This window comes from Zophobas morio, unplaced genomic scaffold (assembly GCF_036711695.1).
Source record: "Zophobas morio isolate AGI-343-1 ecotype UQ-CSIRO unplaced genomic scaffold, CSIRO_AGI_Zmor_V1 ptg000017l, whole genome shotgun sequence".
NCBI lineage: Eukaryota > Metazoa > Arthropoda > Insecta > Coleoptera > Tenebrionidae > Zophobas > Zophobas morio.
The window spans coordinates 737,010-751,042 of record NW_026972122.1 but is presented as its reverse complement, the minus strand read 5'-3'; the positions used below and the strand labels follow the sequence as shown (position 1 = coordinate 751,042).

The window sequence follows — 14,033 nt, the reverse complement described above, 5'->3', positions numbered from 1 at the left end:
GTTCCTTATTTGTATATCTCCATACTTCTTCTTCTGTTTTCCGGGACTTTATTGTCTTCTTCTTCTCGTTTTTCTCTTTTTCTTAATTTAATTCTCTCTTGCTATTAAGTACTCTTCTTTCCTTCCCTTGTTATTCTTCCATTTTCTTAATTTTTCCCTTGCTTTTCTCTTCAACTCACAACAAATTCCGTTCCATCCATTATTCCTCCCTTGCCATATGTATATCTTTTTTCTAGTCTACTTCTGTAGTTTGAATTGCCTTCTCAACCCATATTCTTTTTCTATTTCTTTTCTTTCGTTTCTTCTTTCTTGTTTTTCGTACTCTTGCTCTTTTCCTTTGATTTTTATTTCTAGTGGCATGTGGTCAGATTCTACCCTTTCCCCCACTTTGAAACTCTCTATTTCTTCCCACGCCTCTTCGTTGGCAATCCCATAGTCTATAATTGATTCTCCCCTAGCCCCTACGTACGTCCATTCTCCTTATTCTTCATCTTCTTCCTTGTTTCCATTCAAAATTTCCCATCCGATTTCTTCTATTAACTTCTACAATATTTTCCCTTCTTTGTTATTTGCTTTGTCTTTTGATTCTCTTTTCTCTCCCTTTTCTTTATCTAGTATTCTTGTCCCCGTATCGCCCAGTCTTGCTTTAAAATCCCCTCGTATAAGTATTTTTTCTTTTGTTTCCTTTTCTATGTTTATCTTGGTTTCCTCCATTCTTGCATTTCTTTTCGAATTCCCATTATTTGTTCCTAGCTTGCTCTCCCCTTTTTCTTTTCCTTTGTCGCCCCTTGACACTCCCACACATATTCTTGTGGTAGTGTCTCTTAAAATTTCTCCTAGTTTTCTCTTTGTACCCATGTCTCTACCAGCCCCACCACATCAAATTTCCCACGTAGTCCCAGAAATCCTTTAGTACCTAATTTTGTACCACCTTCCCTTTTTCCGATTTCTCTATCTGCATCCTTTATTCCTTTTCCTTTTCCTTTGCTCTTCTTCATTCCATTCAAAATTTCTGCTGTCTACAGTTAACTTTTTATATTCTATTCTAAACATTTTTCCTTTATTTCTCTCTTTTGTTGCCTCTTCTTTTATATTTTGCCTTTTTTTCTTAATAGACATAATATTCTTTGAACATCACGATATTCAAAGACATGTTTTTAATTTCTTGTAAAGAAATAGGATTTTACAGTTAAGCTCCGCCCCCTTGGTTCACGGCGAATAAAAAAATCATCACAATTGAGATAGGGCGGGTGGGCGGGCATACATTTTGCTTTTTTGTTTTAACATGTGTTGACTTCTTTTCACAACATGAAACTTAAAACATGTTTAAAATGGAAAATTGGTATCAGGAAACATCGATTTTGCTATTAGGCTCCGCCCCATAATTGCAAAATGCATATTTCCTTAAAAATGTATTATTTTAACCATGTTTAAGTTACATATTTTCCATTTTAAACATGTTTTAAGTTTCATGTTGTGAAAATAAGTCAACACATGTTAAAACAAAAAAGCAAAATATAAACCCCGCCCACCCACCCCATCTCAATTATGATGATTTTTTTCATACTTAGAAACTTGTAACGCGTTTAAAATGGTAAATTTTTGTAGGGAAATATGGATTTTGCTATTAGGCCCTCCCCCTCGACTTACGACGAATAAAAAAAATCATCAGAATTGAGATCGGGTGGGTGGGCGGGGCTTATATTTTGCCTTTTTTTTTTCTTAATATATATAGCCATCTCTTCACAACAAGAAACTTAGAACATGGTTAAAATAGTATATTTTGAAGACAATATGGATTTTGCAATTATGGGGCGGCTAATAGCAAAATCGATATTTCCTTATACATATTTTCCATTTTAAACATGTTTTAAGTTTCATGTTGTAAAAATAAGTCAACACATGTTAAAACAAAAAAGGAAAATATAAACCCCGCCCACCCACCCCATCTCAATTGTGATGATTTTTTTATACTTAGAAACTTGTAACGCGTTTAAAATGGTAAATTTTTGTAGGGAAATGTGGATTTTGCAATTAGGCCCCGCCCCTCGACTTACGACGAATAAAAAAAATCATCAGAATTGAGATCGGGTGGGTGGGCGGGGCTTATATTTTGCCTTTTTTTTTCTTAATGTATATAGCCATCTTTTCACAACAAGAAACTTAGAACATGGTTAAAATAGTACATTTTTGAAGAAAATATGGATTTTGCAATTATGGGGCGGAGCCTGAACTAAGGAGGCAGCTTAACTGCAAAATACTTATTTCTTTACAAGTAACTGAAAACATGTTTTTGAGTATCGTTATGTTCAAAGAATACTATGTTTATGTATTAAGAAAAAAAGCAAAATATAAACCTCCCCGACCACCCCATCGCAATTGTGATGATTTTTTTTACGCAAAAAATACGCCTAAAAAAAGTAAAGAATCTCCGGAATAAAGTGATAAAAAAACACAAAAAAAGGTAACAACAAAAAAAGGGATAAAAAAAATAAAGGGTTACAAGAAGGTAAAACAAAAATGTTACTAAAAAAAACTGAGCCAAAAAATAAGAAAATGATCAACAAAAGGAAACAAAAAAATGCGAATTTATAAAACAAAGGCCATCAAAATGCGACAAAAGAAATCCTAAAAAGGCGACTGAAGAAAAAGTGACAAAAACCACGAGAATAAAAACAATGAGAAAAAAAAACGCCACAAAAAAAAGTAACAAAAAAAAACCAAAAAAAGTAGAGAAAATAAAAGGCTACAAGAGAACAAAACAAAGATGTGACTAATAAAAGTAGGAGTCAAAAAATAAGAAAGTGATCAAAAAAAAAAGAAAAGAAAAAATGCGAATTGAAAATAAGAGTGAAAAAAGTGTCAAAAAAAGGCTATCAAAATGCGAAAAAACAAATCTCAAAAAAGACAACTAAAAAATTGACAAAAAGCGACTAAAAGAAACGACAAAAACCATGAGAAAAAAACGACACAAAAAATGAGAAAATAAAAGGCTACAAGAAGACAAAACAAAAATGTGACAGGAGTCCACAAATAAGATAAAAAAAAAGAAAATAAAAAATGCGAATTAAAAAAATAGGAGTGTAAAAAGTGTAAAAAAAAGACTATAAAAATGTAACAAAACAAAACTCAAAAAGACGACTGAAAAAAGTAACAAAAAAGACGGCAAAAACCGCGAAATTAAAAAACATGAGAAAAAACGCCACAAAAAAAAACACACACAAAAATTGAGACGCTAAAAGGCTACAAGAGAACAAAACAAAAATGTGACTAAGAAAAATAGGAGTCAAAAAAAAAGAAAAGAAAAAATGCGAATTAAAAAAAAGAGTGAAAAAAGTGTCAAAAAAAGCTATAAAAATGTGACAAAACAAATCTCAAAAAGACGACTGACAAAAATGACAGAAAAGACGACAAAAAAACGACAAAAACCGCGAAATTAAAAAACATGAGAAAAAACACCACAAAAAAGCAACAAAAAAATGGAGACAATAAAAGGTTACAAGAGAACAAAACAAAAATGTGACTAAGAAAAATAGGAGTCAAAGAATGAGAAAGTGATCGAAAAAAAGAAAAGAAAAAGTGCGAATTAAAAAAAACAGAGTGAAAAAAGTGTCAAAAAAAGGCTATAATAACGCGACAAAACAAATCTCAGAAAGACAACTGAAAAAGTGACAAAAAACGACTAAAAAAGGACAAAAACCATGAGAAAAAAATGACACAAAAGAACAACAAAAAAAAAAACAGAAAACAATGAGAAAATAAAAAGTTACAAGAAGACAAAACAAAAATGTGATTAAGAAAAACAGGAGTCCAAAAATAAGAAAGTGATAAAGAAAAAAAGAAAAAAATGCGAATTAAAAAAAAAGGAGTGAAAAAAAAGCTGTAAAAATGTAACAAGACAAATCTCAAAAAGACGACTAAAAAAAGACAAAAACCAAGAGAAAAAAATGACACAAAAAAAAAAACAAAAAAATGAGAAAATAAAAAGCTACAAGAAGACAAAACAAAAATGCGATTAAGAAAAACAGAAGCCCAAAAATAAGAAACTTATAAAAAAAAAGAAATAAAAAATGCCAAAAAAAAAAAAGATTAAACAAAAGAAGTGCTGCATCAAACGACATAATTAAAATCTTCTCTGTTGAAACAACATCAGGAAGGAAGAAATTCATGAAAAATTTATGAATAAATCGAAATACGGTCAGATGGTTGGTTTTTTAATTGTTTGTATGTAATTAAATAAGATTTACTAGGCCTTTTTCCGGTTATCTCTTCAATAACCTACCAGTAGATTGGTAATATAACGCCCGCAAGGATCAGAAGTTTTGTGCACTACAAAATATATAAATTCTTTTTTTTTAATTTCTTTAATACTAGACATAGTCATTGTACTTAAATATCTGATACATATTTTTTTCTCATCGTTTAGCAATTAAGCTCCGCCCCCGGGGCTCACGACGAATAAAAATATCGTCACAATTGAGATCGGGTGGGTGGGCGGGGTTTATATATATTTTGCCTTTTTTTTTTCTTAATATACATACTCATCTTTTCACAACAAGAAACTTAGGTAAAATATCTTTGAAATGGTAAATTTGTATAGGGAAATAAACTTAGAACATGGTTAAAGTGGTACATTTTTGCATGGAAATATGTGTATTGATTTTGCAATTATGGGGCGGAGCCTAATTGCAAAATCGATATTTCCTTATACATATTTTTCATTTGAAACATGTTTTAGATTTCATGTTGTGAAAAGAAGTCAACACATGTTAAAAAAAAAGCAAAATGTAAACCCCGCTCACCCACCCCATCTCAATTGTGATGTTTTTTTTATACTTAGAAACTTGAAACGCGTTTAAAATGGTAAATTTTTGTAGGGAAATATGGATTTGGCGTTTAGGCCCCGCCCCTCGACTTACGACGAATAAAAAAAATCACCAGAATTGAGGTGGGCGGGCGGGGTTTATATTTTGCCTTTTTTTTTTTTAATGTATATAGCCATCTTTTCACAACAAGAAACTTAGAACATGGTTAAAATAATACATTTTTGAAGAAAATATGGATTTTGCAATTATGGGGCGGAGCCTAATAGTTTCTAAGTATAAAAAAAATCATTACAATTGAGATGGGGTGGGTGGGGGGGTTTATATTTTGCTTTTTTTCTTAATATACATAGTATTCTTTGAACATCACGATACTCAAAAACATGTTTTTAATTACTTGTAAAGAAATAAGTATTTTGCAGTTAAGCTGCCTCCTTAGTTCACGACGAAAAAAAATCATTACATTTGAGATTAGGCTCCGCCCCATAATTGTGCTGAGTTTCTTGTTGTGAAAAGATGGCTATATACATTAAGAAAAAAAAGGGCAAAATATAAGCCCCGCCCATCCACCCGATCTCAATTCTGATGATTTTTTTAATTCGTCGTAAGTCGGGAGGCGGAGCCTAATCGCAAAATCCATATTTCCCTACAAAAAATTACCATTTTAAACGCGTTTCAAGTTTCTAAATATAAAAAAATCAACACAATTGAGATGGGGTGGGTGGGCGGGCTTACATTTTGCTTTTTTGTTTTAACATGTGTTGACTTATTTTTACAACATGAAACTTAAAACATGTTTAAAATGGAAAATATGTATAAGGATATCGATTTTGCCCCATAATTGCAAAATTCATATTTCCTTACAAAAATGTACCATTTTAACCATATTCTAAGTTTCTTGTTGTGAAAAGATGGCTATATATATGAAGAAAATAAAGGCAAAATATAAACCCCGCCCACCCCGCCGATCTTAATTGTGATGATTTTTTTATTCGTCGTGAGCCCCGGAGGCGGAGCTTAATTGCAAAATCCTTATTTTTCTAGAAGAACGCTGAGAAAAAATTTTGTATCAGATATTTAAATACAATGAGTATGTCTAGTTTTAAAGAAATTGTAAAATTTGTATTGGACGAAACTTCCAATGCTTGCGGGCGTTATATTACCAATCTACTAGTAAGTTATTGAAGAGATAACCGGAAAAAGGCCTAGTAAATCTTATTTAATTACATACAAACAATTAAAAAACCAACCATCTGACCGTATTTCGATTTATCCATAAATCTTTCATGAATTTCTTCCTTCCTGATGTTCCGACAGAGAAGATTTTAATTATGTTGTTTGATGCAGCACTTCTTTTGTTTATTCTTTTTTTTTCATAACTCAGAAATTAGTTCTTTGTTATACTTGATTTATTATTTATTAGATTTACAAGATAATATCAATGCGTGCGATTACAACTGCGTGACTTAAATGTTCTAATAATTTAAAGAAATCGACTTCTCTAATTCATATGAATACATCCCGTTAAACTACAGATTAATAATAATGTTTATGATAATGATTACAATTATTTTATCGTAATGTATAAAAAATGTGTTTAATAGTTATTCTATATCTAATTATTTCATAAACCTAGTGCGGAAAAACCGATTTTCAAAGGATGTTAAAATCCAAGAGACTTTTTCTGAAATTTACATGCTACGTTTCTAAAAATTTGATTTTTGTTCAAGTACAGTGGTTTTAATTACCCGTAAACCACATTGCCCATGATAATTACTGCACCACCTTTACGGTATAGAGCTAAAAATTACAGGTACACATTCGAGGAGTAAGTAATTAACACACATTTAAAAATAAATTTAAAAATATTAAAATTAATGAGGCCTTAAATTTCAAATTTACTTTCACACAAAAAAATAATTAACTGTTGCTTTTTTCACTTACAATAAATAAATAATTGCGAAGGAAAAAATAGAAGAAAGTGTGTGATTAATTTTTTTTTGTTATTTATTGATTGCAAAAATAGCTACTTAAAATTGTCGTCGCATAAAATTTTCCATAACTAGTTAAAATCTCTGCAGAATTTCCCCAGAAATGCACGAAGAATTGAAGTGTAATAAAGAGATCGGCTGCTTCACTATATGCTAATCTGTTACAGTTATAAATTTTCCAAACGAAGGCAAAGCTCGAGTGGGGCAATGGAAGTTATAAAAGAAATGCAATCTTCGATACCCATCAGTTTTGTGTTTACAGTAAAGAACTATTTCGAGTAATTAAGTGAATTGTACCATTTCATAACGGTTCCGAAAGAAGTGAATGCTTGAAATGTATAAAAATTAATCTTTTGTTACCGTAAACTGGTTAATTAGTGTTGATTAAATGAATCACTTATAGCTTAGAGAACATTGTCTTTTGATCAAGAAGCGTTTACAAACGTAGTGGTCAACGTTTTCTGTGAATCTAGAAGTTCGGTAAGATAGGTTTTTTTTTCGTAGGGTTGTTGTTCAAGAATAATTTTTAGACTAAATTCATTTTGAAAAATGTGTGACGACGATGTCGCTGCTTTAGTCATTGACAATGGCTCTGGGATGTGCAAAGCAGGATTTGCCGGGGACGACGCCCCTAGAGCCGTTTTTGCCAGTGTCGTGGGGCGCCCTCGATATCAGGTCCGTATGATTTTTTTATAGTTTGGAGTGTCATGTTTTGTGTTTTATTTAAGTATATACTAAGAAAAAGAAAAGTTAAACTCAAGTTGACATTTATTTCAAAAAATACTGAAGTTATTTTAATAAGAGCAATTAAATCGCTGACATCTGTACCCAACTACTGGACTGATTGTTGTCAAATATTATATGTATTTTAGTAATTCATTTTTAAAATAGTGATGTTGGCAATACCAATGCTACTTTGTTTAGTTTGACAGTTACGGTCCAATCAAAGTTACTTTATAGTGTTCACTATTAGATATGTAAGTCAAATAAAGGGGCAAATTCCAGTCATATTATTTTAAAAATAAATTATACGGCATGGAGTTTTTTTTTCGATCATATGTGTATGCTACTTAAATAGTATAAAATAACATTCTTCGGTATACATGTGGTTTATTAATCTGCCTTTGGTTTTTGTCGACGTCTAGACTTTTGTGCAAAAAATCAAAATAGTAAAACATTTTAATGCACAAAATAATGTATAGGTATATGTATATTTTTCATCGCCTGTTTTTTGTCACATTTTTTCGCTTTCCTTAGTTGCCTTTTTGTTTTTGTTTTGGGTATTTTTTGTTACTTTTTTATCTCCTTTTTTTGTGGCGTTTTTTATCGCCTTTTTAGTAGTTTTTTCGCATTTCTTTATATGGCGCTTTTGTAGTTTTTTTGGCTCCTTTTTTCTCCCTTTTTTTGTTCGCATTTTGTATTGCTTTAATTCCCAATTTGGTTGTCTTTTTTTTGTTATTTTTTTTTAAGACATTTTTATTCCCATTTTTTGGCGTATTTTCTTGTCGCATTTGTGTAGCATTTTTTGACAGTTTTTTCTCTCCTTTTCTATAGTTTGCATTTTTATATTACCTATTTTGTCGTTTTTTTTTTTACTTTTTTTTGTCGATTTTTTTATTCAGGTTTTTTTTGCATATTTTGTTTTCTTTCTCTTTTGGCTGTTTTTTCGTGTTTATCTTGGCTCATTATTTTTCTTTTTTATCTCATTTACTTGTCTTTTTTATCGCCTTCCCTTTTGTTGTCTTTTTTTAGTTGCTTTTTTCACTTTTTTGTCCAATCTTTTGTCCGTTTTTAGTTTTTCTTTTTTGTAATTTTGTGTCCCATGTTTATCATATGTTTTGGCGCCTTTTTACTCTTTTTTGTGCTTTCTTTTCTTTAGTTTTTTTTTAGCCGATTATTTACTTACCTCTTTTATTATCGAATTTTTTGTTGTGTTTTTTGTTACTTTTTTTTCGTCATCTTTTTGTCGGATTTGTTTTGCTGTATTTTTATAGCCTTTTTTGACACTTCTTTCATTTTTTTTTTGATTTTTTTGTGTCTTTTTTGATCACTTTTTTATTTTTTGACTTCTTTGTTTCTTAGTTGCATTTTTGTTTTTTGTTTTCTTAGCTTTTTATTTTCTCTCACATATTTTTGTATTTTTTTTTTCGTATTTTTTATCCCTTGATTTTTTATTCCTTTTTTTTTGTGGCATTTTTCCCACGTTTTTTATTGTCGCTTTTTGTGTCGTTTTTCTCATGTTTTACATTTTCGCGGTTTTTGTCGTTTTTTAGTCGTCTTTTTTTGTCACTTTTTTCGGTCGTCTTTTTGAGATTTGTTTTGTGACATCTTTATAGCCTTTTTTTTACACTTTTTTTCACTCTTTTTTTTTTTATTTTGCATTTTTTTATTTTCTGTTTTTTATCACTTTCTTATTTTTGGACTCCTGTTTTTCTTAATCACATTTTTGTTTTGTCTTCTTGCAGCCTTTTATTTTCTCATTTTTCTGTGTTTTTTGTTGTTTTTTTTCTGTCGTTTTTTGTCGTAGTTTTTGTCGTTTTTTTGTCATTTTTTAGTTATCTTTTTGAGATTTGTTTTGTTGCATTTTTGTAGCCTTTTTTGACATTTTTATCACTCTTTCTTTTAATTCGCATTTTTTATTTGTTTTTTTGATCACTTTCTTATTTTTGAAATTCCGTTTTTCTTAGTCACATTTTGTTTTGTCTGCTTGTGTCCTTTTATTTTCTGGTTTTTGTGTTTTTTTGTTGCTTTTTTGTGTCGTTTTTTGTCATGGTTTTTGTAGTTCTTTTTAGTCGTTTTTTTGTCACTTTTTTAGTTATCTTTTTGAGATTTGTTTTGTTGCATTTTTATAGCCTTTTTGACATTTTTATCACTCTTTTTTTTAATTCGCATTTTTTATTTTCTTTTTTTTTACTCCTGTTTTTTTAGTTAGATTTTTGTTTTGTTCTCTTGTAGCCTTTTATTTTCTCTATTTTTTTTGTTTTCTTTTTGTTGATTTTTTTGTGTCGTTTTCTTCTCATGTTTTTTTTTTATTTCCGCAGTTCTTGTCGTTTTTTTAGTCGTCTTTGTCACTTTTTCTTCAGTCGTCTTTTTAGGATTTCTTTTGTGGCATTTTGCTGGCCTTTTGTTTGACACATTCTTTGCTCTTTTTTTTTATAAATTCGCATTTTTTTGTTTCCTTTTTTTATCAGTTTCTTATTTTTTGACTCCTTTTTTCTTAGTCACATTTTTGTTTTGTTCTCTTGTAGCCTTTTATTTTCTCTAATTTTTTTGTGTTTATTTTTGTTGCTTTTTTGTGTCGGTTTTTTCTCATGTTTTTTCATTTCGCGGTTTTTATCGTGTTTTTTTTGTCGTCTTTTTTGCCACTTTTTTCAGTCGTCTTTCTGAGATTTGTTTTGTTACATTTCTGTAGCCTTTTTTTACACTTTTTCACACCGATTTTTAAATTCAGATTTTTTAGTTTCTTTTTTTTATCACTTTCTTATTTTTGGGGTCCTGTTTTTCTTAGTCACATTTTTGTTTTGTCTTCTTGTAGCTTTTTATTTTCTCTTTTTTTTTGTTTTTTGTGTCGTTTTTTCTCATGTTTTTTGTCGTTTTTTTGCACTTCCTTAGTTGTCTTTTTGAGATTTGTTTTGCATTTTTATAGCCTTCTTTTTTTGACACTTTTTTTCACTCTTTTTTAATTCGCATTTTTTATTTTCTTTTTTTTTGATCACTTATTTTTGACTCCTCTTTTTCTTAGTCACATTTTAGTTTTGTTCTCTTCTAGCCTTTTATTTTCTCATTTTTTTTTGTGTTTTTTGTTGCTTTTTTGTGGCGTTTTTTTCTCATATTTTTTATTCTCGCGGTTTTTGTCACTTTGTTTTAGGATTTCTTTTGTCGCATTTTGATGGTCTTTTTTTGACACTTTTTTGCTCCTTTTTTTATAAATTTGCATATTTTTTTTTTGTTTCCGTTTATTTTATCAGTTTCTTATTTTTTGACTCCTTTTTTCTTAGTCACATTTTTGCTTTGTTCACTTGTAGCCTTTTATTTTCTCAATTTTTTTGTGTTTATTTTTGTTGCTTTTTTGTGTCGTTTTTTTCTCATGTTTTTTAATTTCGCGGTTTTTATCGTGTTTTTTTTGTTGTCTTTTTTGTCACTTTTTTCAGTCGTCGTTCTGAGATTTGTTTTGTTACATTTTTGTAGCCTTTTTTTACACTTTTTCACACCTATTTTTTAATTCAGATTTTTTACTTTCTTTTTTTTATCACTTTCTTATTTTTGGACTCCTGTTTTTTTTTGTCAGATTTTTGTTTTGTCTTCTTGTAGCTTTTTATTTTTTCATTTTTTTTTGTTTTTTGTGTCGTTTTTTCTCCTGTTTTTGTCGGTTTTTTGTCACTTTCTTAGTTGTATTTTTGAGATTTGTTTTGCATTTTTATGGCCTTCTTTGTTGACACTTTTTTTCACTCTTTTTTTTAATTCGCATTTTTTATTTTCTTTTTTTTCATCACTTATTTTTTGACTCCTCTTTTTCTTAGTCACATTTTTGTTTTGCTCTCTTCTAGCTTTTTATTCTCTGATTTTTTTTGTTTTTTTTGTTGCTTTTTTGTGGCGTTTTTTCTCATATTTTTTATTCTCGCGGTTTTTGTCACTTTTTCTTCAGTCGTCTTTTTAGGATTTCTTTTGTCGCATTTTGATGGTCTTTGTTGACACTTTTTTTGCTCCTTTTTTTTTATAAATTCGCATTTTTTTGTTTCCTTTTTTTCATCACATTCCTATTTTTTGACTCCTTTTTTCTTAGTCACATTTTTGTTTTGTTTTCTTGTAGCCTTTTATTCTCTCTATTTTTTGTGATTATTTTTGTTACTTTTTTTTGTCGTTTTTTTCTCATGTTTCTTAATTTCGGGGTTTTTTTAGTTGTTTTGTCACTTTTTTCAAATTTCAGATTTGTTTTGTTATATTTTTATAGCCTTTTTTACACTTTTTTCACACCTATTTTTTGTTTTCTTTTTTTTTTGGTCACTTCTTATTTTTAGACTCCTGTTTTTATTATTCACATTTTTGTTTTGTCTCTTTTTATTTTCTCATTTCTTTTGTATTTTTTTGTTGGTTTTTGTGTCGTTTTTTGTCACTTTTTTAGTTGTCCTTTTAAAATTTGTTTTGTCACATTTTTATAGCCTTTTTTTGATACTTTTTTTCACCCTTTGTTTTTAAATCGCATTTTTAATTTTCTTTTTTTTATTACTTTCTAATTTTTTGACTCCTGTTTTATTAGCCACATTTTTGTTTTGTTCTCTTGTAACCTTTTTTTTTCTTTATATTTTTTGTTGGTTTTTTTGTGGTGTTTTTTCCTCATGTTTTTTATTCTGGCGGTTTTTGTCGTTTCTTTGTTACATTTTTTGTTGCATTTTTTTTTCATTTTTTGATCACTTCTCTATGTCGATTTTTCAACTCCTTTTTTCCTTAGTCGCATTTTTGTCTTTTTTTGTAGTCTTTTATTTTTTCTCATTTTTTGTAGTCCTTTTGTTGACTTTTTTGGTTATGTTTGTCCCATTTCTTACTTTTCTTTTTTTTTTGTCGTCTCATCACAAAACTGTATTACCAAAAATTCACTTAAAATATAGGCATAGCATGTTTCTTTACCTGTGAATTATCCACAGTTATTTAATTTTAACTTAATAACTGAAAGTTATAAATTATCTTAAGAACTGCACTTGTTTGATGGTAGTAATAATAGAAAAAAAGTCCGTCTAGTAGGCCATGAAATGTATTTTTAAAATAATGATGTTGGCATTGCAGTTATTTGATAGTAACTGTCAAACTAAGCAAGAAATCCGTTAGCGCTGCCAACATAATTCTGTTAACATTAAATTTCAAATGCTGCTGGACGACTTTATTATTCAATCGTATAACATACTTCAGGTAATTGGATTTAAATATAAATTTCACTGTATAATTTTTTATTGAAATAAATAACTGTTTGAAATTCTTGATTATGTACATTATTAATGTACACGTGCTGGTTGTTTTAAATTAAAGTTAAAATCCACCTTCATTAAACTTACTACGTAGCATTTCGTTATTTTAGGGTGTGATGGTCGGAATGGGCCAGAAAGACTCCTACGTGGGCGACGAAGCCCAAACCAAACGCGGCGTTTTGACCGTAAAATACCCCATCGAACACGGAATCGTAAGCAACTGGGACGACATGGAAAAAATCTGGCACCACACCTTCTACAACGAACTGAGAGTATCGCCAGAGGACCACCCCGTCCTCCTGACCGAAGCCCCATTAAACCCGAAAATAAACAGAGAGAAGATGACCCAAATCATGTTCGAAACGTTCGGCTGCCCGGCCATGTACGTCGCCATCCAAGCTGTCTTGTCGCTGTACGCAAGTGGACGCACCACCGGCATCGTCATGGACTCCGGCGACGGCGTGTCCCACACCGTCCCCATCTACGAAGGTACGTCAAAATTAGCAAAATTTCGTCACCCAAAAATCATTTTCCAGGATACGCACTCCCTCACGCAATTCTTCGTATGGACCTCGCCGGCCGCGACCTCACCGACTACCTGATGAAGATCCTCACCGAGAGGGGGTACAGCTTCACCACCACGGCAGAACGCGAGATAATCCGAGACCTTAAGGAGAAGATCTGCTTCGTGGCGTTGGACTTCGAACGGGATCTTGCGATATCCGCTAGTACTAACACGTTCGAGAAGAGCTATGAGTTGCCGGATGGGCAGATCATTACGATAGGGAACGAACGCTTCCGGTGTCCTGAAGCCATGTTCCAGCCGACGTTCTTGGGGATGGAGACGACCGGGATTCACGAGACCACGTACAACTCGATCATGAGGTCGGACATGGATATTCGGAAGGATTTGTACGCGAATATTGTTCTGTCTGGAGGAAGCACGATGTTCGCGGGGGTTGCGGACAGAATCCAGAAGGAAATCGCGGCTTTGGCACCGGCTTCCATGAAGATTAAGATCATTGCGCCACCAGAACGAAAGTACTCCGTGTGGATTGGTGGAAGCATTTTGGCCAGTCTGACGACGTTCCAGCAGATGTGGATCTCGAAGGATGAGTACGACGAGTCCGGACCGGTTATCGTTCATCGCAAGTGTTTTTAAGCTTGTGTAGAAGACCTAGGATCCAGGGTCTACCCTATCATTAACTAAATTAAAACATTAATTGTTGATTGTTGTTAAATAAAAAAGTTTTTGTCAC

General features: G+C 31.1%; 1 protein-coding gene and 1 long non-coding RNA gene across 2 annotated transcripts; both read left to right on the top strand.

Moving 5' to 3' along the window:
* Window positions 1-3,037: 3,037 nt before the first annotated feature.
* LOC135130472 (uncharacterized) lies at window positions 3,038-3,621 on the top strand. Its single transcript, XR_010280786.1, has 2 exons — window positions 3,038-3,081; window positions 3,338-3,621. It is a non-coding gene; the product is annotated as an uncharacterized LOC135130472 (long non-coding RNA).
* A 3,431-nt stretch (window positions 3,622-7,052) lies between these two features.
* Window positions 7,053-14,032, top strand: LOC135130247 (actin, cytoplasmic-like). The gene is made up of 4 exons (XM_064057601.1): window positions 7,053-7,294; window positions 7,345-7,489; window positions 12,885-13,263; window positions 13,311-14,032. The coding sequence occupies exons 2-4, from the start codon at window positions 7,364-7,366 to the stop codon at window positions 13,934-13,936; spliced, it is 1,131 nt and encodes a 376-aa protein (XP_063913671.1). The 5' UTR covers window positions 7,053-7,294; window positions 7,345-7,363; the 3' UTR covers window positions 13,937-14,032.
* The last annotated feature ends 1 nt before the right edge of the window (window position 14,033 follows it).

Coding starts and splice junctions, on each gene's coding strand:
- LOC135130247 (XM_064057601.1), top strand. CDS start 7,364: ATGTGTGACGACGATGTCGCTGCTTTAGTCATTGACAATGGCTCTGGG. Junction 7,490..12,884: donor TGGGGCGCCCTCGATATCAG/GTCCGTATGATT, acceptor TCGTTATTTTAG/GGTGTGATGGTCGGAATGGG. Junction 13,264..13,310: donor CACCGTCCCCATCTACGAAG/GTACGTCAAAAT, acceptor ATCATTTTCCAG/GATACGCACTCCCTCACGCA.